The sequence below is a fragment of the Lutra lutra genome, chromosome X, assembly GCF_902655055.1.
Source record: "Lutra lutra chromosome X, mLutLut1.2, whole genome shotgun sequence".
In the NCBI taxonomy this organism is placed as follows: Eukaryota; Metazoa; Chordata; class Mammalia; order Carnivora; family Mustelidae; genus Lutra; species Lutra lutra.
In genome coordinates this window covers 67,668,306-67,695,549 of record NC_062296.1, presented here as the reverse complement: position 1 = coordinate 67,695,549, position 27,244 = coordinate 67,668,306, and the positions used below count along the sequence as shown (strand labels likewise).

Here is a 27,244-nt window from a genome sequence, read left to right as displayed (position 1 = left end):
ACACTATTGTATCAGAAATGTGTATGACTCCCTTAAACAAACAAAACTCCTTATCTATGAACAGACTCTTAAAGTTATGGAAATGGAGCTAAGAATAATTAAGAAATCATATTTAATATGTATTTCCTTTCTATAGTAATTTTTTTTAGTTTTGGCAGCTTTCAGAGACCATAAAATTTCAATACATAGTTTCACTGAACAAGATATGAACTCATTTAACATGCTGGTTTGAAGGAGTTTAGAAGGAATTTGAGGAAGTTAAAAGTGACTCGAGGTACATCATTAAGTGGGGATGAATTAGTAACTCTTGCTGGCTACACAAGAGGTTTTGTGGGCTTCATAATTTTGAAAAATATTTGCAAGACGCTATCATGTCTGCTCTTTCCAGGGCAGTCCCTTAGAGGTGAATGACTGTTGATAGGATTTGGAGAAGGTGACAAGGTGAAGTCCATTTTATTGATATTATTGTTAGAAAACTTATACAGTACTTGAAGCAGTATAAACGTAATTGCTTCTGAATTGTTGTTTGTCTAATGTGATTTTAAAAACACACTATAACATTTCCATATGTATATGAGAATATTCCTATTTGTGCTGGTTAAAGAAGTGTATCCATGTGCATGTGTATCAGTGGTCTTTTTAAAAAATATTGTGCTTCTTTTCAGTTCTGTTCTTAATTACATAACAATTATTTACAAAAGGCCTATAACTTGGGAAGCCTTTATAAAGTATAGTAGTTGTGAACAAAGCTGACATCCAGCTAATTATGCCCTATTTGTTAAAATATTGTAACAGATGCTTTTCCGTATATGTTGGCAAATACCCAACTGTTTGAGCACCACTGTAGTAAAACCTTGCCACTATAGCACCATAACCCCTCCCTCAGGCCCCCCGGGACTTCCCAGCAAGGCAGCAGCAAATAAACGGTTAAAATATGACTCACCAGGCTGCCTCAGGATTTTTTTTTTAAAAGATTTTATTTATTTATTTGACAGAGAGAGATCACAAGTAGAGAGAGAGGCAGGCAGAGAGAGAGGAGGGAGCAGGCTCCCTGCTGAGCAGAGAGCCCGATGCGGGTCTCGATCCCAGGACCCTGAGATCATGACCTGAGCCGAAGGCAGCGGCTTAACCCACTGAGCCACCCAGGCGCCCCTGCCTCAGGATTTTTATCCCTTGTCCTTTCTCAGTGGCCAAATTAGAATATAGATTTGTTAATTATTTCAAATATTAGCCATGGATGCAAAGATGGGTATCATGCCTCCTGCCTACTAGGAATTCATATCTGGTGGTAGAAATACGTATCCATAAGTCATCTTGGTAAAACGTACACTCTGATATACCAGAATGACAATATATGGCACTGGGGAGCATGATAGCAGGAGATATTAACCCTAACACTGGGGGTATGAGAGGGGATAATCGGTTTGATTTGGACCGCAAAGGATAAGCTGCAATTTATTTGCCAATATGGTGGGGTCCTTACAGCAGAGGAAGCAATCTTACCGAAAGCACAAACAAGATGCTTCATGTCAGTAATGAGTTGAGGAGTATGTCTGCAGTGTGTTTGTGGTAGGAAATGCAGTTAGAAATGCAGGCCAAATTTGATGGGCAGAGTTTTGTTTTACTTCTTATTGCAGTGGGAGTCACTGAGGATTTCTAAGGAGTGTGAGTCAACAGAGTTTTAGAAAGAAAATTCTAGAGGTAAAATATAAAACAGATAGGAAGGGCAAGAGAGGGCAATTAGATCTGAAAGATCCTTTAGGAGCCTTTAGTAATATTCTAGTTGATCATTTCTCAATATTTGTGCTTCTTCTCTTAAAAGAAGACCCTGAGAAAAGAGTTTAATTGCAAATGGTTTAGGTGAGAGTTGATCACAATAAGTACTCTGAAAGAATGGGAAGGTAAGATGCTAAAGGGAGAAAGTCAATAAAAAGTAAGCTAGGTATCAGACTACTGCTGAGACCTGGGTAAGCTCACCGGGAACCTTGAGACAGAATTGTCATGCCAGAGGACAAGCAAACTGTGGTAATGATCCACTAACTCCAAAACATCACTGGCTAAAGTTTGCTCTTAGGGCAGATTCTCATGGCAATGAATCATTCCCCACTGGAAAAGTCCTAGGAAACCAATGCTGTATATTGAAACTGTCTGCAGAGGTGATTTTTGTGGGACACCAAGAGCATATACCACAATAGGTATTATGTCATACTGTTTGGTAGGTAGAAATTTTGAAAAATGGACAGAGTTGGAATTTTTGCAGCAACCTTCAGTGAGCTACAATCATGTTTAAAGTGTGTGTTATGGAGACTTGAATTTGAATGCCTCTCTGGCCTTGGAACAAATAGTGAAGATTGACCATTTTAAATGAAAATTAAGGGTAGGGGCACCTGGGTGGTTCAGGTGGTTGGACATCCAATTCTTTATTTCAGCTCAGGTCATGATCTCAGAGTCATGAGATTGAGCCCTGTGTCAGGCTCTGTGCTCAGTGAGGATTCTGCTTGAGATTCTCTTTATCCTCTCCCTCTGCTTTTCACCCCTTTGCCCCCCACCGCTTGCTCTCTCTTTCTCTCTCTAGTAAATAAATCTTAAAAAAAAAAAGAAAAGAAAAGAAAAACAAAGTTAAGGGCAGACTGAACTAGACCAGTAATAGTGGATTAAAGAATAGAGGAACAGTTTTAAAATAAATAAAAATGGGAAATGATGCTATAACAGCTTGGGTTTTCAGGGATTCAAATTCTGAGATGGGGGATTGGCAGGAAATTTATTAGGAGTTGTAGTATGATCAACATTTGTGAAAAGAAAGATAAGAAGGTATATTGACCAGGAGGAGAAGGAAGTTGGGCTTCTAGATAGGTCCAGTCAAGGGTTTTAGTCAATTTATTGGGGCCTCTTAAGCTAGGATGGTCATTTGGAGTTGTCCTAAGTTAGGAGAGGGGGACTGGGCCTTTATGCTACTGTATTGATCAGTCACTGAAAGCAGACTGCATGTGAAAGTAGGTTTGACCTTGGATAAGGCTTTCTTTCAAAGCTAAGACAATGCCCAAAGAGGGCTGACCTAATTTTCATCTTCCAATATCATTCCCTGCAGCTACAGAAATAAGTCCTTCATTCCCGATTAGGAATGTAATTGATGCTGTATAGTGTCCACCACAGTTACATCTGATGAAAATAGGATATGGAGAGATAAAGGAGAAAGGAGAGTCAAATGTACTTCTAATAGTAAACAACACTAAGGAAGGTTATATAATTAACTGGGAGATATGTCAGCTATACTTCCTTTAATTTTTTTTACTTAGCATGATACCCTCTGGTACCATCCATGTCGATGTAAATGGTACATATTCATCCTTTCTGATGGCTGAGTAATATTCCATTATACATATGAACCACATCATCTTTATCCATTCATCTGTTGAAGGATATTTTGGCTCCTTCTACAGTTTGGCTATTGTGGACATTGCTGCTATAAACACTGGGGTGCAGGTGCCCCTTCTTTTCACTGCATCTGTATCTTTGGAGTTAAATAACCCATAGTTATTTAATTGCTGGGTCATAGGGTAGCTCTATTTTTAAGGTCCTGAGGAACATCCATACCATTTTCCAGAGTGACTGTACCAGATTTCATTCCCACCAATAATGTAAGAGGGTTCCCCTTTCTCCACATCCTCTCCAACATTTGTTGTTCCCTGTCTTGTCAATTTTAGCCATTCTAACTGGTTTGAGGTGGTATCTCATTGTGGTTTTGATTTGTGTTTCCTTGATGGCAAGTGATATGGAGCATTTTTAATGTGTCTGTTGGCCGTTTGTATGTCTTCTTTGGAGTAGTGTCTCTGCATGTCTTCTGCCCATTTCCTGACTGGATAATTTGTTCTTTGGGTGTTGAGTTTGAGAAGTTCTTTATAGATCTTGGATACCAGCCCTTTATCTGATAAGTCATTTGGAAATATCTTCTCCCATTCCAGAGTGAAATAAGTCATTCTGAGAAACACAATTATCTTACGGTTTCACTCATATGTAAAACATAAGGAATAGTGCAGAGGACAATAGGGGAAGGGAGGGAAAGTTGATAAGAAACCATAGAGGAAGACAAACCTCTTGACTCCTTGAAACAAACTGAGGGTTGGGAAAGGGAGGTGGGTTGGGAAATGGGTAACTGGGTGATGGGAATTAAAGAGGGCACGTGATATGATGAGCACTGGATGTTATATTCAACTAATGAATCATTGAATATTTTAGTAAAAACTAATGATGTACTGTATCTTGGCTAACTGAATTTAAATTAAAAATTTTTTATTGAAAATTAAAAACATTCACCATGATCAAGTGGGACTTATTCCTGGGATGCAAGTATGGTTCAGTATTCACAAATCTATCACTGTGGGAAAAGAAAAGATAAAAACCATATGATCATTTCATAGATGCAGAAAAAGCATTGACCATGTACAACATCCATTTATGATAAAAAAAAAAACCCTCCATCTCCCTGCTCAGCAGGAAGCATGCTTCTCCCTCTCCCACTTCCCCTGCTTGTGTTGCCTGTCTCACTGTGTCTCTCTGTCAGATAAATAAATAAAATCTTAAAAAGAAAAAAACCTCTCCACAAAGTAGTTTTCGAGGGAGCATACCTCAACATAATAAAGGCCTTATATGAAAAACCCACAGCTAACAGCTAACATCATGCTTAATTAAGAAAAACTGAGAGATTTTTCACTAAGGTCAGGAACAAGACAAGGATGTCTACAACGTAGTACTGGAAGTCCTAGCCACAGCAATCAGACAACAAAAAGAAGTAAAAGGCATCCAATCAAAGTACAACTTTGACTACTCAGATGACATGATACTCAGTGTAGAGAACTGAAACACTCCACCAAAAAACTACTAGAACTGATAAATGAATTCATTAAAGTTACAGGATACAAAGTCAACATAGAAAAATCTGTTGCATTTCTATATAATAATAACGAAGCAGCAGAAAGAGAAATTAAGAAAGCAATCCCATTAACAATTGTGCTGAGAATAGTAAAGTACCTAGGAATAAACTTAATCAAAGAGGCTTAAAAACTGTACTCTGAAAACTATAAAACACAATGAAAGAAATTGAAGATGACACAAAGAAGTGAAAAGACATTCCGTGCTCATGGATTAGAAGCACAAATATCGTTAAAATGTCTGTATTACCCAAAGCAATCTACACATTTAATACAGTTCCTATCGAGATACCAAGAGCATTTTTTCCTCTTTGTTCATTTGTTTTGTTTTTTAAATTACACATATGAGTGAAATCATATGGTATTTGTCTTTCTCTGACTGACTTTTCTTACTTAGCATTATGATTATTTTTTTTAATGTTATTTTTTATAAACACATATTTTTATCCCCAGGGGTACAGGTCTGTGAATCGCCCGGTTTACACACTTCATAGCACTCACCATAGCACATACCCTCCCCAATGCCCATAACCCCACCCCGCCTCTCCCAACCCCCCTTCCCCCATCAACCCTCAGTTTGTTAGATTAAGAGTCACTTATGGTTTGTCTCCCTCCCAATCCCATCTTGTTTCATTTACTCTTCTTCTACCCCCTTAACCCCCCATGTTGCATCTCCTCTCCCTCATATCAGGGAGATCATATGATAGTTGTCTTTCTCCGATTGACTTATTTCGCTAAGCATGATACCCTCTAGTTCCATCCACGTCGTCGCAAATGGCAAGATTTCGTTTCTTTTGACGGCTGCATAGTATTCCATTGTGTATATATACCACATCTTCTTTATCCATTCATCTGTTGATGGACATCTAGGTTCTTTCCATAGTTTGGATATTGTGTGCATTGCTGCTATAAACATTCGGGTGCACGTGCCCCTTCGGATCACTACGTTTGTATCCTTAGGGTAAATACCCAGTAGTGCAATTGCTGGGTCATAGGGTAGTTCTATTTTCAACACTTTGAGGAACCTCCATGCTGTTTTCCAGAGTGGTTGCACCAGCTTGCATTCCCACCAACAGTGTAGGAGGGTTCCCCTTTCTCCGCATCCTCGCCAGCATCTGTCATTTCCTGACTTGTTAATTTTAGCCATTCTGACTGGTGTGAGGTGATATCTCATTGTGGTTTCGATTTGTATTTCCCTGATGCCAAGTGATGTGGAGCACTTTTTCATGTGTCTGTTGGCCATCTGGAAGTCTTCTTTGCAGAAATGTCTGTTCATGTCTTCTGCCCATTTCTTGATTGGATTATTTGTTCTTTGGGTATTGAGTTTGCTAAGTTCTTTATAGATTTTGGACACTAGCCCTTTATCTGATATGTCGTTTGCAAAAATCTCCCATTCTGTCAGTTGTCTTTTGGTTTTGTTAACTGTTTCCTTTGCTGTGCAAAAGCTTTTGATCTTGATAAAATCCCAATAGTTCATTTTTGCCCTTGCTTCCCTTGCCTTTGGCGATGTTCCTAGGAAGATGTTGTTGCGGCTGAGGTCGAAGACGTTGCTGCCTGTGTTCTCCTCAAGGATTTTGATGGATTCCTTTCTCACATTGAGGTCCTTCATCCATTTTGAGTCTATTTTTGTGTGTGGTGTAAGGAAATGATCCAATTTCATTTTTCTGCATGTGGCTGTCCAATTTTCCCAACACCATTTATTGAAGAGGCTGTCTTTTTTCCATTGGACATTCTTTCCTGCTTTGTCGAAGATGAGTTGACCATAGAGTTGAGGGTCTATTTCTGGGCTCTCTATTCTGTTCCATTGATCTATGTGTCCGTTTTTGTGCCAGTACCATGCTGTCTTGATGATGACCTTACTTAGCATTATAATCTCTAGCCCCATCCACATCAGGGCAAATGGTAAGATTTCATTCTTTTTTATGCCTGAATAATATTCTGTTAGATTTATATCTCTCTATATTTAAGAACACTCAAGGGGTAATATGTATGGAGATATATATATATATATATATATAGATATAGATATAGATATAGATATAGATATAGATATAGATATACATGTATATCTATATCTATATCTATATCTATATATATATATCTAAGAACAAATGAAGTTCAAAATTTGATATATGCCTATATATATCTAAGGACATTCAAAGGGTAATAACCATATATTCAAGTCAACCATTAAGTAAAGATTCAAAACCAGGCTGAAATAATTTAATATGTTGATATTATAGAGAAGACAATCCCTAAATATACTTTTAAAGATTTTATTTATTTATGTATTACTTATTTATTTGAGGGAGAGAGAGAGCACGAGTGGAGGGATGGACAGAGGGAGAGGGATAGAGAGAACCCAGGCAGACTCCCAGCTGAGCGTGGGCTGGAGCCAATTGCTGGGTGTTGATCTCACGACCCTGAGATCATGACCTGAACTGAAATCAAGAGCTGGATGCTTAACTGACTGAGCTACCTAGATTTTATCTGTCTACTAGATAAACGACAGCTTTTGTCTAACTGTTAATTAGTACAGTTGATTTTATTAAGCTAAGTATAAGATTTGATAATTATCTCTTATGAACTCTTACTTTTGAGTGACAAACATACTTTCATCTCCAAAGAAAAGGTCTTTGGAAATTCTTATAATCATTAATGACATTTATTTGTGACCAAAGAAAGGGGTGGGGTGAACTTGAGTAGTTGAATATCTTACATTTTTCCGAAGAGTTGACACATGTACAAAAGAGATAAGCAGTGACAAGGATCAATTAATAAATTATAAGACCTTTATATGTATGAGCAAAAATCCAGCTGAAAGAATTTAATATGTTGATCGTAGCATGTTGGCCTAAAATGATTTCCAGACATTAAACAACAAGAATTTTTTACACTTAAAACTAATGCAATGTTATATGTCTATTATATCTCAGGTAAAAAATTAAGAATTAACAAAATTAAGGAATATTTTCATATAACATTTACTTACACTATCAAGGCTTTAGATGGTACAGAACGTTACGTGGACATAGTTCAGTGCTCTCACCAGGGTGCTTTAGTTATTTATTCCACATTACAAAACCAAATATTGAGGATCCATGTTTAAGATGGTTTCTTGTCATTTTAGTAAATTTAGTCTCTACCTTGAATATTCATGATAGAGTAGTCTGAAATGACCCTTGATAATATGGTAGCTCCAAAACATAGGTAGCAATGATCAGTTGTGATGGTGCCAATAACTACCTTGTAGTTTTTCAATAGCAGCTGAGAGTGGTCTTTTAGTTGCTGAAAAGTGATTGTATTCATTCAGTTCAACACAACTGTAAATTACAGCTAAGATTCATTTCTACAAATTTGCAGTTCAAAAGTTCTTACACTAGAATGAAATCTGTTATGACAGTGTCACAAGAAAGCCTTGTCCAGCAATTGCAAGTAAGCTTTTAGCCAGCATTGCTGAAGACTTTAATTTTTTTTCCCCCATAAACTTTTGTTCAGTGTCAAAACAAAATGTTTACTACGTGCACAATAAAGTTGTTATGTTGGGCCTATGTTTAAACAAGATAGAAATTGTTTTTATATTTAGCATTCTGCTACTCTCTGAAATTATACACTATCCAGCAAGATGTATACTACCAGTTGCCATCTTTAAAATACAAATGAAGTTCAAAATTTGATTTCTGATATTGTATGTGATGAGAAGCACTGGCTGTCACATGTATTTTCAGAGTGTGAAGCTGAGCAAAAATAGGCTATTTAAATTTACATTTTGCATTTACATCTTGGGCATTATATTCATGCTAGCCACCACATTGCAGTGGTAAAATTGCATATCTTTAACTTTACTCTTTCATATTTTATTGTTATTGTGTTGTAAAGGAATACATTTAGAAGTCAAACATGACTTCGATCTCCAATTATTCATTCTCTGGTTGTGTGACCCTGACCTCACTGAATGTCAGGTTTCTTACATGTAAAATATTGATAATGTTTAATCTTTCAGGGAGGTTATGGCCATTAAATGGGGATATATGGAACATGCTCATCTAATAGGTGCTCAAATAATGTGTAGCACACTTACTTAATATACTAACTTCCATTTTTTTTAAATTCCCCGATACAATATGGATTTACAGGAGGCTTTGCAGCTTCTTTAACCTTCTCTCTGTCCTAATTTGTCTCAATAAAAATGACAGAAACTTGGCTGAAACCGAATTTGGATCTTACTGTCTTGTTCCCTTCACCATTATGGACTGGAGCATAGTTGTGGAGGCATGAAAACCAGTTGGATTCCACGGTCTTCAAAACAAATGTTGGTTGCTATAAAGCATTTTTCTTGCTTCTTTAGGTGAAAGAACTGTTTTGCAAAAGTGGGGCCTTGGGCCATTGTGGAGGGAATGAACTGAGTTTGCTTGGATCCTCTTACGCTCCTTTGGGCTCCTCTCTTTGCTTTTATCATCCGTGCTTTCCCGCTCTGTTGTTTCATGACAGCTTTGCCATCTGTGTGGCATTACCTTTCAGGGTGTGTGAGCACTAAACTTCTTCGTGCCCCTTTCCCCAAAATCAAAATAAGTATTCTAGGGATGCCTGGGTGGCTCAATTGGTTAAGCCTCTGCCTTCAGCTCAGGTCATGATCCCAGGGTCCTGGGGTTGAGCCCCACATCAGGCTCCCAGCTCAGTGGGGAGTCTACTTCTCCCTCTTCCACTCCCCCATCTCGGGCTCTCTCACTCACTCACTTTCTGAAATAAATGAATAAAATTTTTTTTTTTTTAAAAAGACTTTTGCGGGGCGCCTGGGTGGCTCAGTGGGTTAAGCTGCTGCCTTCGGCTCAGGTCATGATCTCGGAGTCCTGGAATCGAGTCCCGCATCGGGCTCTCTGCTCAGCAGGGAGCCTGCTTCCTCCTGTCTCTCTGCCTGCCTCTCTGCCTGCTTGTGATCTCTCTCTGTCAAATAAATAAATAAAATCTTAAAAAAAAAAAAAAGACTTTTGCTTAGGAATCTCAGATACATGGATTTATTATAAATAATTTTTTCATACATTTTTATGAAAATGTTTAAATTCTAATAATCTTTCAAGGATGCTTTCCTAATATGTGAGGAATTACACATAACCAGTTGAGATTAGTAGCATTAGAAGATCATTCAGAAATCCTGAAATGAGGGACGCCTGGGTGGCTCAACTGATAAAGTGTCCAACTCTTGATTTCAGTTCTGGTCATGATCTCACAGGTCTTGAGATCAAGCTCTCTCTTGGGCTCTGTAGTGGGGATGGAGCCTGCTTCAGATTCTTTCTGTCTCTCTCTTCCTCAGCCCCGCACCCCCTTAAAAAAAATACTGAATCTAAAACTTCTTCTTTTTTTTTTTGGCATTTTATCTTAATATGGATCTTCAAGAAATTTTACAAATATTTGTGATCATTTGCCTCTTACCATTCAGCATTTCTATGAAAAACAGTCTCCCCCATTTTATTGCTCAGATGGAATCTAAGGATTCTTTTTTTTTTTTTAATTTTTTTATTTTTTTCAGCATAACAGTATTCATTATTTTTGCACCACACCCAGTGCTCCATGCAATCCGTGCCCTCTACAATACCCACCACCTGGTGCCCCCAACCTCCCACCCCCCACCCCTTCAAAATTCTCAGATCGTTTTTCAGAGTCCATAGTCTCTCATGGTTCACCTCCCCTTCCAATTTCCCTCAACTCCCTTCTCCTCTCCATCTCCCCTTGTCCTCCATGCTATTTGTTATGCTCCACAAATAAGTGAAACCATATGATAATTGACTCTCTCTGCTTGACTTATTTCACTCAGCATAATCTCTTCCAGTCCCGTCCATGTTGCTACAAAACTTGGGGATTCATCCTTTCTTTCTTTCTTTTTTTTTTTTTTTTTACAGCTTTATAAACATATATTTTTATCCCCAGGGGTACAGGTCTGCGAATCGCCAGGTTTACACACTTCACAACACTCACCATAGCACATACCCTCCCCGATATCCATAACCCCACCCCCTCTCCCAACCCCCTCCCCCCATCAACCCTCAGTTTGTTTTGTGAGATTAAGAGTCACTTATGGTTTGTCTCCCTCCCAATCCCATCTTGTTTCATTTACTCTTCTCCTACCCCCTCGACCCCCCATGTTGCATCTCCTCTCCCTCATATCAGGGAGATCATATGATAGTTGTCTTTCTCCGATTGACTTATTTCGCTAAGCATGATACCCTCTAGTTCCATCCACGTCGTCGCAAATGGCAAGATTTCGTTTCTTTTGACGGCTGCATAGTATTCCATTGTGTATATATACCACATCTTCTTTATCCATTCGTCTGTAGATGGACATCTAGGTTCTTTCCATAGTTTGTAAGGATTCTTTTTTAATAAAAGAATTCATTTTTCATTCAGAAATTACTCATAGAAATAAGTTTAAAATAAAATTAACAAAATAGGGGCACGTGGGTGGCCCAGTCCATTAGGTGTCTGCCTTTGGCTCACGTCATGATCCCAGGGTCCTGGGATCAAGCCCGGCATCGGCATTGGGCTCTCTGCTCAACAGGGAGCCTGCTTCTCCCTCTCCTGTTCCCCCTGCTTGTGCTTTCTGTCTCACTCTCTCTCTGTCAAATAAATAAAATCTTTAAAGGAAAAAAAATAAATGAAGGCTTTACATGGAGGCTTAAGAAGCCACCTTCGCAGTGCGGTGAATCCAAACAAATGAGCAAATAGTTGCATTCAGTATCAGGGAAACACATATGAATTTGTGGAACTGAGAGATGTTAATGAATAGAAGTGATAGATAAATGAGAGATAGATTTATAGTGAAGATTTTAATATGGCTTATTAATTATCCTGCATTAATTATCTCATACATGATATTACTTACTGCTGGAAAGATACCTATAATTGGATGTGAACTTCACTTACACATCCTGCTTATACATTACATTCAGTTTGCAGGGACACTTCTCAGATCCTGTTGTTATGCTGCTCAGCAGTGGTGAGTATAATATCTGAAATACCAAGTGTGCTTTTTAAACAGTTTTATTGTGGTATAATTGTCATGCAATAAGTTGTGCATATTTAAAGTATACAATTTGAGAAGTTTTAACACATGCTTACAACCGTGAATCCATTGACACAAATGAAATAACGAATATATGTCACCCTAAAAAGTTTCCCTTTTTAATCCTTCGCCTTCCCTTCCCTCATGCCACAAACTACCCTTGCCCTAGGCGACCATTTATCTGGTTTTTTGCTCACTTTGTGTGCATTTGCTAGCACTGTATACAAATGAAATCATACAGTGTACACCCTTTTGAGGGGTTGTTTTCATTTATGCAACATAACTGTTTTAAGATCCGTCTATGTAGTACATGTTTCAATAGTTTATTCCTTTTATTGTAGTAGTAGTCCATGGGATAGATATACCACAATTTGTTCATCTATTTACCTGTTGATGGGCATTTGGAATTTTCCTTTTTTTTTTTTTTTTGGCAATTATGAATAAAGCTGATAGGAGAATTCATATGTAATCTTTGCATGGGCATATACTTTCATTTGTCTTGGGTAAATCACTTATATGTGGGATGGCTGGATAATATGGTAGTTGAATTTATAATGTTTAAAAAAATACCTGCCAACAGTTTCTCAAAGATATTGTTCCTTTTTCCATTCTCACCTGCACTGCATGAAAGTTCCAGTTTCTCTGTATCCTTTGACCGTACTTAGTAGGGCTCACCATTTCACTTTTATCCATTTTAACCCTTGTGTAGTATAGTTGCAGTGTGGTTTTAATCTACATTTCTGTAACTGAGTAAGAGTGTTGAGCATCTTTTCTTGTGCTTCTCTGTCATCCATGTGTCTTCTGAAATGCTTTTCCAAATCTTTTGCCTGTCCCTCCCCCTACCTTTGGTTGTTTGTTTTCTTATTGCTGAATTTTTAATATGTTTTTGAAATTTATTCTGGTTAGGGGCACCTGGGTGGCTCAGTGGGCTGGGCCTCTGCCTTCGGTTCGGGTCGTGATCTCGGGGTCCTGGGATCGAGCCCCACATCGGGCTCTCTACTGGGCGGGGGGCCTGCTTCCCCCTCTCTCTCTGCTGCCTCTCTGCCTGCTTGTGATCTCTCTCTCTCTCTGTGTCAAATAAATAAATAAAATCTTTAAAAAAAATTTATTCTGGTTACGTTTTTTATCATGCTTTAAAATTTTTTCTCCCAGTCTGTGGTATTCATTTTAATTTTCTTAATACTGTCTATCATTGAGTAGCAGAAGTTTTTTTCCCAGCATTATTGACAAATAAAAATTGTGTATATTGAAGATGCACAGTGTGACATTTTGATATATGTATACATTGTGAAAGATTACACAGATTCTTGATTTTGATGAAATGCAACGTGTCATTTTTTTCTTATGTGAATCAGGAAGAAACATACAGTTTTAATGGCAACCTAGTTATTAGTGCTTTAATGTATTGCCCCAGTAATGAAAGCGTAAGTTCTTCCTATGGTAAAACATAATCAGCCATCCTCTATAACAGAAATATGAATCTTATAGACTTTATTAATCCTTTCCTGTTGTCTATAGTGTCTTCTGTTATACACATTTCAAAAATGTGTTATAGAAAGAAAAAATAGTATAATACCACAAACAAATGGAGGCTAAAGGACTACAGTTGGGTGCTAGACTACTACACATTTTATCATAAAAATTAAGATCTTAAAAGGAATAGAAGACAAGAGCTGTATTATACACAAAATAACAGATTTGGCAAAGAAATTAAACCAGCACTGGGTTTCTTTAATTAGCCACCAAATTTTGTTTTTCCACTTGGCCTTTTGGTCCCCTAAAGAGGGAAAATAAAACAAAAGAAAATGAGTTAGAAATGTGGTTTAAATGAAGTAAAAAAAAAAAGAAAAAGAGAATAAGGAAGAGGGTTAGCAGAGATATCCTTTGGCTTTCATCTTTAGTCTGCTACTGACTTTTTGGGGTAGTGTATTAGAGACACAAGACACTTAAAGTTCATTCACTCATTTGTAGTGTCCTGTGCATAGAGTAGGTATTTATGAAAACACTTATTGACAGAATTAATGTACCTCCAAGAAATTCACAAGGTGATAAAGGCCCAGCCATACAGAAATTTTCTTTAACTACAGTATTCGTCATTAATGATAGGGAGTGGTGAAGCATGAAGCCAGTGGAGAGAGCAAGATGGGTGTGGGGTGACCAAGAGCAAAAGGGCAAAGACCTTGCCAGGTTTAACTCTTGCCATAGAAACTTGCTTTAGGAAGTTTTCTAAGGGGTGAAATACTTGAGAAAATCAGTCAACATTATCTGAAACCTATTGCTTTAGGTCAGAATAAACGTTTCGTGAGTATGTGAGTTATTTTGCTACCTTTCTATTCAAAAGCCCTTTTATTCTGTGGTATATTCAGTGATATTTAGACCTAATGTACCATTTTCCCCATTCTATGTCAGGTAAAGATATATGCCTTTGTCACCTACTAACTGTGTAACCTGGAATGAGTTAGCCAACCTTCTGTGCAGCCCAGGTTGCTCAGCTTTAAAAAGAGTCTAATGAGGAATTAACTTTTATGTTTATTGAAGGGGTTCAGTAGATAACAAATGAGAGGCATTCAGCATATGCCCAACACAGAGTAAGCATTCAATAAATGGTTTTACATTATTTTCAAAAGATTAACCATTGATATAAAATGACATCGCTCAGGCTTTAAACTTGAGTCTGATATTGACATTTTACAAGCTAGCATAAAATTAGAGAAAAACAATGCCTAATGGAAAGCAAACTATATACTAGGAAATGTTTGTTCTTACTGTTAGAAATGCATTTTGAAGAAGTCAAATGTAGACTGTTTAGCAGAGAAAAAAGTCCATTTGTCAAAATAAAAGCTTGAGCTATTGAAAATATAATAACTGTAATTACAATTCCTATTAGATTTTTTTTAGTAACATTCATTTCAGACAAACTGAAAGCCTCCATTTAAGTAGTGATGATGTACCTTAGAGAGTTGCTTTGTACACCACTATTATTTCTCTTATACCTAGTTTTTCCAAAACAGTCTTACATTTTTCCTATCACTCTGATAAACTGGAGTACCAACAAACAACTTTTTATTTACTTTTGTTTCCCTTTGGATTGGTTGGCCTTAGCCCAAACAGAGGAATATAGGAGGCATCACACGTGCATAATGTGGAAAAGTAATTACACGTGCATAGTGTGGAAAAATGTTATCATCTTTTGAAACACATATTTTCATAATCATTATTTACTGCATTTAATTCAAAGGTTCATTGCCGATATAGTCAGTTGCTGAGTCTAATGTTACTCTTTGTAATAAGCTTATAAGAATTTGACTGCTTGTCTCTTCTAACATAGCTAATTCATAACCAAAAATAAAGATGCAATTTTAAAAATGTAATTGTTTAGAAATAAAATTGAAATTAAATTGCCAAGAAAAAGGTTTTTTACTGGGAAAAACATTGAGTATAAATTTGTGGCATAATTTTAAGATACATTGTTTTAAAGTATTCTTTCCTTTTTTTAATTGTGTTATGTTAGTCTCCATAAAATACATCATTAGTTTTTGATGCAGTGTTCCAAGATTCATTGTGTATGTACAACACCCAGTGCTCTATAAAGTATTCTTTCAATTAAAACATAAGCTGCTAAATAGACCTATATAATTCCATCATTATCTTCATTTATTTCTAATTTTTGAGATACTTAATTTCTCATGCTGATATATACGGTCTTGTTATACTCATGTAGGGCTTTTGAATTGTTTTACAAATGATTGTTCAATTTCTTTTTGTTAAGGGAGAATAAAACTGTAATAATGTTTAGATAGGTATGTTGAAGGAAGAAAATATATGCCAAGTATATGAATAGGCTAAAATGAGGAAGAATGGAGGATGTGCTTTTAATTCTCCAGAGTATTTCATAATATTTGAAATATTGATTAGGTTTCCTTATTAATCAGTACAAACATATTGCTTAACATAATGTAGGCTTATCCAAATAATGGTTTTTATCTAACTTAATTGTTTTTCTTAAAAGTTTCCTTTTCAAATTGTTCATTATTAGTATATAGAAACTTAACTGCTTTTGTTTGTTGATTTTATATCCTGCACATCTACTGAATGCATTTATTAGGTCTAACATTTTTTGTGTGTGCAGTCATTTAGGTTTTCTCTCAATGAGATTGTGTCATCAGCAAACGTAATTTTACTTCTTCCTTTCCCCTTTGGATACTTTTACTACTTTTTCTTGCATAATTGCTCTGGCTAGAAATTCTAGTATTGTGTTGAACAGAAGTGACTAAAGCAACATCCTTCTCTTGTTTCTGATCTTAATGGAAAAGTCTTTAGTCTTTAGTCTTTACCACTCAATATAATATTAGCTGTGGTTTTTATATGTGGCTATTTGAGGAAATTTTGTCCCTAATTTATTTTTATCATGAAATGTTGTTGAATTTTGCCAAATACTTTTTATCCATCAATCAAGATGATCATGGTTTTTTTTTTTTCTGTTCTGTTTATGTGGTATATTACACTGATTGATTTGTGTGTATTGAACCCCACCCTTCATCCATTCATCCATTCATTCTTGGAAGGAATCCCACTTGACAATGCTATCTATATAATCTTTTTCATATGCTACTGAATTTGATTTGCTAGTATTTTGTTGAAAAGTTTATATCAATGTTCATCAACAATATTGGATTTTAGTTTTCTTTTCTTGTCCTATCTTTGTCTGCTTTTGTATCAGGGTATTGCTGGCCTCCTAGAATGAGTTAAGTCGTTTTCCATCCTCTTCAATTTTTAAGTGTTTAAGAAAAAAAAGTATTAATTCTTCTTTAAATATTTGATAGAATTCAACAGTGAAGCCATCTTATCCTGGGCTTTTCTTTGTAGTAAGTGTTTGATTACTGATATCTCCTTACTAGTTTTATGTCTATTCAGCTTATCTCTTATTCATGAGCAGTTTTAGTAGATTGTGTATTTCTATGAAATTGGCCATTTCATCTAAGTTATCCAATTTGGGGGGCATATAATTGTTCATAGTATTCTCATATAATGCTTTTTATTTTGGTGAAAACAATGTATTGTCCCCACTTTATTTCTGATTTTATTAATTTGACTCTTCATTCCCTTTTTCTTAATTACTTTTAAGCTCTGCCAATTGTGGTGATCTTTTCAAAGAGCCAACCAATACTTTTATTTTCTCTATTGTTTCTCTCTCCTCTGTTTTATTTTTCTACACTCTGCTCTTTATTATTTCTTACTTCTGCTAGCTTTGGGTCCAGTTTGCTCTTCTTTTTCTAGTTTCATAGCAGTGTGCTATGAAGTTACTGGTTTTATTATTTACTTATTTAAATGTTTTTTTGTGAAGCTTGAACTCACAACCCTGAGATCAAGACCTGAACTGAAATCAAGAGTCAGATGCTTAACTTGCTGAGCCACCCAAGCACCAGAGGTTGTTGATTTTAGACTATTCTTTTTTTTTTTTTTTTCAGGGTTTTTTGTTTTTTTTTTTTATTCAAACAACAACACAACACAGTTTTTCCCTACACCCCAGTCTTAATTGCTCAGGGACAGAGACAATTTGCCATGATGACATCAACTCCACACCACCTGGTGACTCCTTACTCTGCAGGACTAAGACACTTCCCAGGAGCTCTGCCCCACCAGCCAGGGAGGACAAGAATTCTTTAGCTGTCCAGCTCAGGGGCATCTGGGCTGCCCTGGCAGTGGGGCTTGCTTGGGGCAGGGAGGTCTGGCAAATCACAAAGTGTTGAACAAGTAGCTATTCTTTTTAATGTATGCTTTTGCTACTATGAATTGCCCTCTTAGTGCTGCTCTCATTGCATCACATCAATTTTGTGTACTGTGTTTTCCTTTTCAATTGTCTGATATTTTCTAATTTCCTTTGTGACCTTTTTTTCAAACTTTTCTACAAAGAGCAAAAGAGTATATACTTTAGGCTTTGTAGGGCCATATAATTTTTTTTATTATGTTCAATTAGCCAACATATAGTACATCATTAGTTTGTTGTTTTTTTTTTTAAGATTTTATTTATTTATTTGACCGACAGAGATCACAAGTAGGGAGAGAGGCAGGCAGAGAGAGAGGGAGAAGCAGGCTCCCTGCTGAGCAGAGAGCCCAATGCAGGCCTCCCTCCCAGGACCCTGAGATCATGACCTGAGCTGAAGGCAGAGGCTTCAACCCATTGAGCCACCCAAGCGTCCCTACATCTTTAGGTTTTGATGTTGTGTTCATCAATTTATTAGTTGGCTATAACGCCCAGTACTCATCACCACATGTGCCCTCCTTAATGCCCATCACCCAGCTCCCAAAGTCCAGAGTTTCTTGTAATTTGTCTCCCTCTCTGATTTTACTCATATGTGGAACATAAGGAATAATACCGAGGACCACAGGGGAAGAGAGGGAAAACTGAATGGGAAAAAATCAGAGAGATAGACAATCCACTGTGATTTCTTCTTTGAAATATTGGTTAAGCCTTTGTTGTTTAGTCTTCAAATTTGCGTCCATCTTTTTTTCCGTTGTTGATTTGTACTTTCATTTCATTGTGATGAGAAAAGATGCTTTGTATGATTTAAATCTTTTTAAATTTATTAAGATATGTTTTGTGACCTCTCATGTAATTTGTCCTGGACTGTGTTCTATGTCGATTTAAGAAGAATGTGTATTCTACTATTGTTGGGTGGAATGTTCTATATAATCCAGTTAGGTCTAGTGGTTTTACAGAGGTGTTCACAGTCTCTATTTTGTTTTTTTTAACATTTTATTTGTTTGACAGAGACACAGTGAGAGAGAGAACACAAGCAGAGGGAGTGGGAGAGGGAAAAATAGGCTTCCTGTGTACAGGGAGCCTGATGCAGGGCTTGATCCCAGGACCCTGGGATCATGACCTGAGCCAAAGGAGATGCTTAATGACTGAGCCACCCAGGCGCCCCCACAGTCTTTCTTTACTTGTCTTCTGTCCAGTTCTCTCCATTAATGAAACTGAGGTATTGAAGATTCCAGCTCTTATTATAGACTTATTTCTTCTTCCAGTTCTGTCAGTTTTTGTTTCAAATATTGTTGGCCTCTGTTTTTAGGTGTGTATATATCTACAATTTTTATATAATCTTGCTGAATTGAATTTTTCATTTGATGCTTTGTATATATTGCAAGTAATCATCATGTAAGTCTAGTTAATATCTGTCACTGTACATAGCTACAAAATTCTTTTTTCTTGTGATGAAAACTTAAGATCTTCTCTCTTAGCAACTTTTAAATATGTAATACAGTATTATCAACTATAATTGCCATGCTGTACATTACATCCACCACCTCTGGCAACCACCAATCTAGTCTTTGTATCTATGAGCTTAAGAGTTTTTGTTTTTGTTTTAGTGAATTGAATCTTTATCAACATAGAGTGTCCTTATCTCCCTCTTATAAACTTTTTTTAAAAGATTTTATTTATTTATTTGACAGACAGAGATCACAAGTAGGTAGAGAGGCAGGCAGAGAGATAGGAGGAAGCAGGCTCCCTGCTGAGCAGAGAGCCCGATGGGGGCCTCGATCCCAGGACCCTGGGATTATGACCTGAGCCGAAGGCAGAGGCTTTAACCCACTGAGCCACCCAGGCACCCCCTTATAAACTTTTGAACATCTAATACATGAATGGTATCCAAAATATATTTTAGGGGCACCTGGGTGGCTCATTTGGTTGGGTGTCTGCCTTGGGCTTGGGTCATGATCCCTGGATCCTAGGATCGATCCCCATGTCACGCTTGCTCAGCAGGGAGCCTGCTTCTCCCTCTCCTTCTGCCCCTCCCCTCACTTGTGCTCTCTCACTCTCCCTCTGTGTCAAATAAATAAATAAAATCTTAATTTTAAAAAACCCCACATATATATACATATATGTGTATATATGTATATATATATATATTTTTTTAATCTTAAAATAGGAATTCAAAGGGATAAATGCACCCTGATGTCTATAGCAGAATTTTCTACAATAGCCAAATTATGGAAACAGACTAAGTGTCCATCAACTGATGAATGGATAAGGAAGATGTGTGTTTATAGCGTGGAATATTACTCAGGCATAAAAAAATGAAATCTCGCCATTTGCGATGACATAGGTGGAACTCGAGAGTATTGTGCTAGGTGAAACAAGTCAGAGAAAGAAAAATACCATATGATTTCACTCATAAGTAGAATTTAAGAAACAAAACAAGTGAGCAAAGGGGAAAAAAGAGAGAAAATGAGACAAATGAAGAAACAGACTCTTAACTATAGAAAACAAGCTGGTGGTTACCAGACGGGAGGTGTGCAGGGGGATAGATTAAATAGGTGATGGGATTAAGGAGGGCACTTGGTATGATAAGCAGCCGGTGTTGTATGGAAGTGTGGAATCAATATATTGTACACCTGAAACTAATATTACACTGTATGTTAACTAACTGGAATTTAAATAAAAACTTTAAAAAAAAGGAAAATCTTAAAACTCAACAATAGGATAACAAACAACCCAATTCTAAAAATTGGCAAAAGATCTGAAGAGACACATCACCAAAGAAAATATTCTGGTAGCAAATAAGTGTATAAATTATGTCTCTAGGGAACTGCAAATTAAATAAGATACCACTACCTGCCAATTAGGATGGCTAAATTCAAAAGAATTGACAACACCAAGTGCTGATGTGGAACAATAGGAACTTCCATTCATTGATGGTGGGAATACAAAGTGATAGAATGTCACAACCATTTTGAAAATAGTTTGGCAGTATCTGACAAAACTAAACAGACTCATAACATGATAGAGCAGTCATATGCCTTCACATTTACCCAAATGAGTTCAAAATTTTTGTCCATCCAAAATTCTGCTCATGAATGTTTATAACAGCTTTATTCATAGTTGCCAAAATGTAGAAGCAATTATGATGTCCTAAAATAGGTGAATGGATAAACAGGGGTATATCCATACAATGGGATATTTTTCATTGATAAAAATAAATGGCCTGGGGTATCTGAGTGGTGCAGTTGGTTAAGTGTCCAACTCTTGACTTCAACTCAGGTCTCAGGGTCATGGGATCAAGCCCCACACTGGGCTCTATGCTCAGCACAGTGTCTGCTTAAGATTCTCTCTCCCTCTCCCTCTGCCCCCGACCTCTCTCTCTGAAATAAATATGTAAATCTTTTTTAAAAATGGCCTATCAGGCCACATACATGAAGGAAGCTTAAATGTATATTGCTAAGTGAAATAAGTCAATCTGAAAAGACCACATGCTGTATGATTCCAACTATATGACATTTTGGAAGAGGTAAAAAATCAGTGATTGCCATTTCTTTAGAGGTTGGGAGGAAGGGATGAATGAATGGGGTACAGGGGATTTTTAGGTCAGTGAAACTATTCTGCATGATAGTGTAGTGGTAGACACATAAAATTACTTATTTGCCAAAGACATAGAATGTACAATTGAAAAAGTTAGCCAAAATGGAAATGATGGAATTTAGTTAGTAATGGTGTATCATTATTGGCTTATCAATTGCAAGTAATGTATTACAGTAATGCAGGATGCTTATAATACTTGCATCAAGGGGGATATATAGGAACTCTGTACTTTACACTCATTTTTTTATAAACCTAAAACTTTTCAAAAAATTAAATTTATTAATTAAGTAAAAAACAGTATGAACTTTGAAGCAGAATGCATGTTTTTATATTCCAGCTGTATTATTATGAGCAGATTCACCTTGGGCAAGTTGCTGAACTTTCTTGTGTCCATTTCCCTTCTTTAAAATGAAAATAATACATCATATTGATGGTGAAAAACAGAGCTTTTATGCTAAGGTCAGGAACAACACGAGGATATCTACTCTTACTTCTTTTATTCAACATAGTACTAGAAGTCCTAACCACAGCAATCAGACAACATAAAGAAATGAAAGGTATCCAAACTGATGAAGAAGAAGTAGAACTCTCATTATTTGCAGATCACATGATACTCTATATAGAAAACCCCAAAGATCACCAAAAAACTACTAGGACTGAGAAGTGAAATCAATAAAGTTGCAAGATACAACTTGCAAAATCAACATAGAGAAATGTGTTGCATTTCTATGTACTAATAATGAAGCAGCAGAAAGAAATTAAGAAAACAATCTAATTTACAATTGCACCAAAAACAGTGACATATCCAATAAAGGGTTGGTATCCAAAATATATAAAGAACTAATCATTGTCAATACCCCCAAAATAAATAATCCAATTGAAAAGTGGGCAGAATACATGAACAGATACTTCGCAAAGAAGACATTCAGTTAGTCAACAGACACATGAAAAGATACTCTCACTCATCATCAGGGAATGCAAATCAAAACTATAATCGATATCACCTCATACCTGTCAGAATGCTTGAAATCAAAAGGCAAGAAACGACAAGTGTTGGCAAGGATGTGGAGAAAAAGGAACAGTCATGCACTGTTGGTGGGAATGCAAGCTGTTGCAGCCACTCTGGAAACCAGTATGACGATTCCTCAATAAGTTAAATATAATATAACATATTAATATATGTAAATCACCTAGAACAATGTCTGTCATATAGTAAGTCCTACATAAGCATAAACCACAATCATTAATCTTCAAAACAGCTAGCACCATTATACAGATGAGGTAAATAACATATTCAAGGCTAAATTAGTAGTGGCAGAACAAGTGTTTGAGTTTACGTTCCGTCCAAAGCCTGTGTTCTTTCCACTATGTACCCTGTCTTTGTAAACTCCTATGTAAAATAAGAAAGCTTGTTTATAATAGGATAGGAAATTTAATCTGAAACTTAAGTGACTTTATGATATTTCAAAACAAAGATATTAAAAATGATAAGATAGGAGTGACATCTGCAAGATGGCAATATAGGAGATCCACCACCTGTATTCAGCAATAGTAACTTGAAAACCATCCACAGCGTAAGTGCCTTTGTGGGAGCTGTGGGATCTTCGTGGGAAATTATGAAACCCCAGTGGAATCCAAGACTGAGGAGGGCCATTTTGAAAAGGCAGGCTTGTGCTCATGTGGTGGATTTACCAACCATGGCCCTGGTTACAGATCAAGAAATAGCCCTGTCCCCCTGGACTCAGTTATCGTCCCATTGGGCTTGAGTGCTGCCACCAGCACTTTATGATAAGGAGCTGGCAGGAGTCATTGACTGTCCATGTCCTGTGTAACAAGTCCATGGAATTTAGTCCATCTGTGGACCCTGAAGTGGCTCATGGCCCAGCTTCAGCCCCTCTCAGCCATGATTCCTGCCCATCTAGCACCTTGGGAAGACACACTGGTCTGTGCACCTGAGGCAGGCCCTCCAGTTTAGTTCAACTGCAGATCCTGAAATGGTCCTGTAACTTGGCCAGCCATTCCCAGCCATGTTCTGGGAACAATCATCTTGGGAGACATGCTTATCCATGTCCCAGAAGTGTGCCCATTGACTATGATCTGTGCTTATATCTGGGATCAGCCCCACAATCCAGTTTTAGCCCTTTATAGCTGCAGTCTAGAAGCAGTCCTGCCTGCCCAGGGACTCAGAGGGAGACACGTCCATCCATGTTCTGTGGTCATGCCTGCCAACCCCAATCTGACTGTAGATCCTGAAACAGTCTGACCTACTTCAACCCCTTTCAGTCACAGTCTGGGGCCTATCCTTCCCACTCCTCTGAGAGTGGTGAGTAGCTGGTGAACTATTGGGAACACTCCCAGATACTCAGAGGGAGCCAGTGTAATACCAGGGACACTTCATAATATCTGATGTCACCAGCGGCTACCAGTGTCACCTCTGTTTCATATCTGTGCAAACTGAGGCACATAGCTGGTGATGGACATCCCCATTTGTGAACCCAGGTATTATACTGCTCATTTTAATTAAAAACTGATTATCTCTTATGCTTAAAACAAATATTAATAAGCTCTCTGTTAAATTGTTCTGTACCAACATCAGGTTTAAATGTGATACTAAGGCCTAGGATTTATATTTGGCTTTATGTTTATTAGTTTCAAGCTAAAGCATCTTTAGTACCTAAAAATTGACCTTTCATTTTAGAAAAACAATCCTTGGTTAATTTGGCATCTTGGACTTATGTGTTCTAGGTGCAATTTCATTTTTTGTTAAACACAGACAAGATGATGACTCTCAGGAAGACTCAGATCAAGATCGAGGTCGAGTACCCTCCTTTCAGAAATCATCATCGGAACTATTCCACCAGATTAATGAGGAAGACTCAGGTAAATTGATGATTAAGGAAAGTTTCATGATCACTTGTCAATCATTCAGTTTTAAATGGATAAATATTTTACATTCATAATGTATGTACAAGTGTGTGTTGCATATATCTGTAAGAACTTTATTGTATTATTTCAGGATTAACTTTATGTATTTACTTTATGGATTTGTACAGTTTTAAGATTAATAAATTATAATACTTCAACTCGAAGGCTGTCTACTCTTTCATAAGTGAAAAACTTTACATATACTTGTTATTCAACAAAAAATTGCTGTAAATTTCTGATAAAATGTTAAAGATATGTAATTTTTAAAAAGATTTTATTTATTTATTTGAGGCAGAGACAGAGAGAGCCTGAGAGGCATGGGGAAGGGCAGAGGGAGAGGAAGAAGCAGGCTCCCCGCTGAGCAGGGAGCCGGATGTGGGACCTGATCCCAGAACCCTGGGATCATGACCCTGGGATCAGACACTTAACTGACTGAGCCACCCAGGCGCCCTAATGAGTATATAATTTTAACAAGATAATATGCTTTTCTTCAGCGTAGTAGATGATAACAATCTTCCTCATATGCAGAAGAAAGTCAGTGCTATTTTTTTTCTTCCTATGTTATAAAGCTTTATTTGAATGTTGTTAAACATATCTTTTTAGTAGAAATTCAAAGGAAATAGCAATAATGGAGTACTGGAAGGCACAGGGCAGATTTCCTGGAAAATGAGTGATTGAATTCTCTTATGAGTGAGTAGCAGGGACATCTTAAGAGGCCATTAGAGACAGTGGGTCAACTGAAGCAAAGCTGTGGAGACAATGAGGTATATCAAAGAAGAAATCTTTATTGAATGATTTTATGTTTAGTCAGGATTCTTCAGTAAAACAGACACTACCATAATATAATGTAATATGAATAGAGAAAGAAAGAAAGAAAGATGGAGAGACAGATGTTGAAATTTTTTTTAAAAAAGATTTTATTTATTTGACAGAGAGAGAGTGCATGTGCGCGTGCATATGCAGGGAGAACAGCAGGCAGAGGGAGAGGGAGAAGCAGGCTCCCTGCTGAGCAGAGGGCCCATGTGGGCCTTGATCCCAGGACCCTGGGATCATGACCTGAGCCAAAGGCAGACACTTAACCAACTGAGCTGCCCAGGTGTCCTGAGATGTTGAAATTTTTAAAAAATGGCTGACATAATTTTGGGACTGGCAAGTCGAAAATCTGTAGGACAAGCAATCAGTGCAGAAAATTAGGTAAGAGTTGCTGTTGTGATCTTGGACCTAAATTCCTGAAGCAGGGCAGGCAGGCTGCAAGCTCAGGCAGTTTCTCTTTCAGTCTTGACTAAGAATTGCTTCTTCTTCAGATAACATCAGTATTTACTCTTAGGGCCTCCAACTGATTGCAGGACGTATACCCACATTATGCAGGGCAATCTGCTTTACTCAGACTCCACTGTGGGGGGGTCCACTGTGGTCCAGCCAAGTTGACACATAAAATTAACTGTCACAGAATTCATGGATTAAGAGTGATTATTTATACACTATTCAAAATGGTTTGGAAAGGGAACAGCAGTTGGGGCCAGCTAGGCAGTCCACTGGGACAGCAAACTGGCTTTGAAGTGAAGAGAATAATGTATTTTTATGGTGGCATGGGGATAGAGTTACCATTAAAGATGGAAAACATTTCAGAGACTAGTATTAGATGACTCTCTCTCTGTCTCCCTCTCTCTCTCTCTCTTTTTTTTTTTTAAGATTTTATTTATTTGACAGAGAGTCACAGCGAAAGAGGGAAGTGGGAGGAGTGGGGGGAGTGGGAGCAGGGGGGAGTGGGAGAGGGAGAAGCAGACTCCCCACAGAGCAGGGAGCCAGATGCGGGGCTCGATCCCAGGACCCTGGGATCATGACCTGAGCCAAAGGCAGACGTTTAATCAACTGAACCACCCAGACTCCCCTAGATGACTCTTTTAAGAGAGGAGTTGGAAAGAGAGGATTGATCCTAAAAATGAACAAAGTTTGTTTGTATCTTGGTGAATAGAAAAATATCAAGATATTAATTTAGAAGTGTTGGGACTTTGTTAAAATGACATTTGTTAAGTAGACCCCTGGGGTGTCAGATGGTGTGTCAAGGTTCAACAAAATGCCACAAGGGAAAGTGAACTAGAATTTATTACTCTAGTTTGAGGTCCTGGAGGATTCATACTTTACTCCTTGAGAAGCCACATGGGCAAGTCAAGGCAAGGGTGCACAGGGGGAAGAAGGACCTGAGCACATGCCTTAATTACAGTTGTCAGGAAGAATGATTTGGGGTTCCTGGGCTGAGACCAGATTGGTTAATTCAAACCAAAAAGAATAGGGTTTTGGTAAGCATCAAGGGGGTCTCATCTAAGGGCTGTACAAGGGGAAGTCCTGGGAGGCAGAGGAGAGAACTTATCACAAGAGTGTTTGGGGAGTCATATCAGAAATTCACACTGACTTGTGACTGTAAAGGCTTGTTATCTAGTGTGTGCACTCTCCAGAGGGGCTACTGTCAGTTCAAGGCCCATCAGCCCACTTGGCCATGCAAAATAGATGAGGAGACAGCAATACTATGGAGTAGTTTAGTTGTTGAACTATCAACAAGAAGAAATAAAAAGTCTGGGAGATTATAATGCTTGACAAAGTTTTGTGCTTGCTGATTTTGATGTGACAGAAAGACATTTATGTAGCGATATCCAGTCATCAATTGAATATTTGGAGCTGAGGCCAGATGAAAAAGTAAAAGCAGGTTGTAAAGCTTTAGTGTTTCTTTAGTTGAAATGCAGGTAAGGTCAAAGAGTAGATCACTGTTGCAGATGGATTATGCTAAGTGAAACCCCCATCGAAATCTAAGGCAGAAGAACCATGACGGAAAGCCAGGTAAAAGTCTGAAAGAAAATCAGAATATTAAGGTATCATGTTAATGGAATAAAAGGGAGTGGTGATACCTAATAAGAAAATGTGCATGATGTAATGACAGGTTTCAAGATAGATTAAAAGCTAGGAAAAATACATCTA

General features: G+C 37.5%; 1 protein-coding gene across 1 annotated transcript in view; it reads left to right on the top strand.

Annotated features, from left to right (window-relative positions):
• CFAP47 (cilia and flagella associated protein 47) overlaps positions 1-27,244 on the top strand; it is a 544,336-nt gene that overhangs the window by 352,424 nt on the left and 164,668 nt on the right. Inside the window, exons 52-53 of the mRNA XM_047716464.1 lie at positions 16,809-16,850; positions 24,092-24,226. Coding sequence (XP_047572420.1) covers positions 16,809-16,850; positions 24,092-24,226 — 177 coding nt within the window. The remainder of the gene's footprint in view (positions 1-16,808; positions 16,851-24,091; positions 24,227-27,244) is intronic.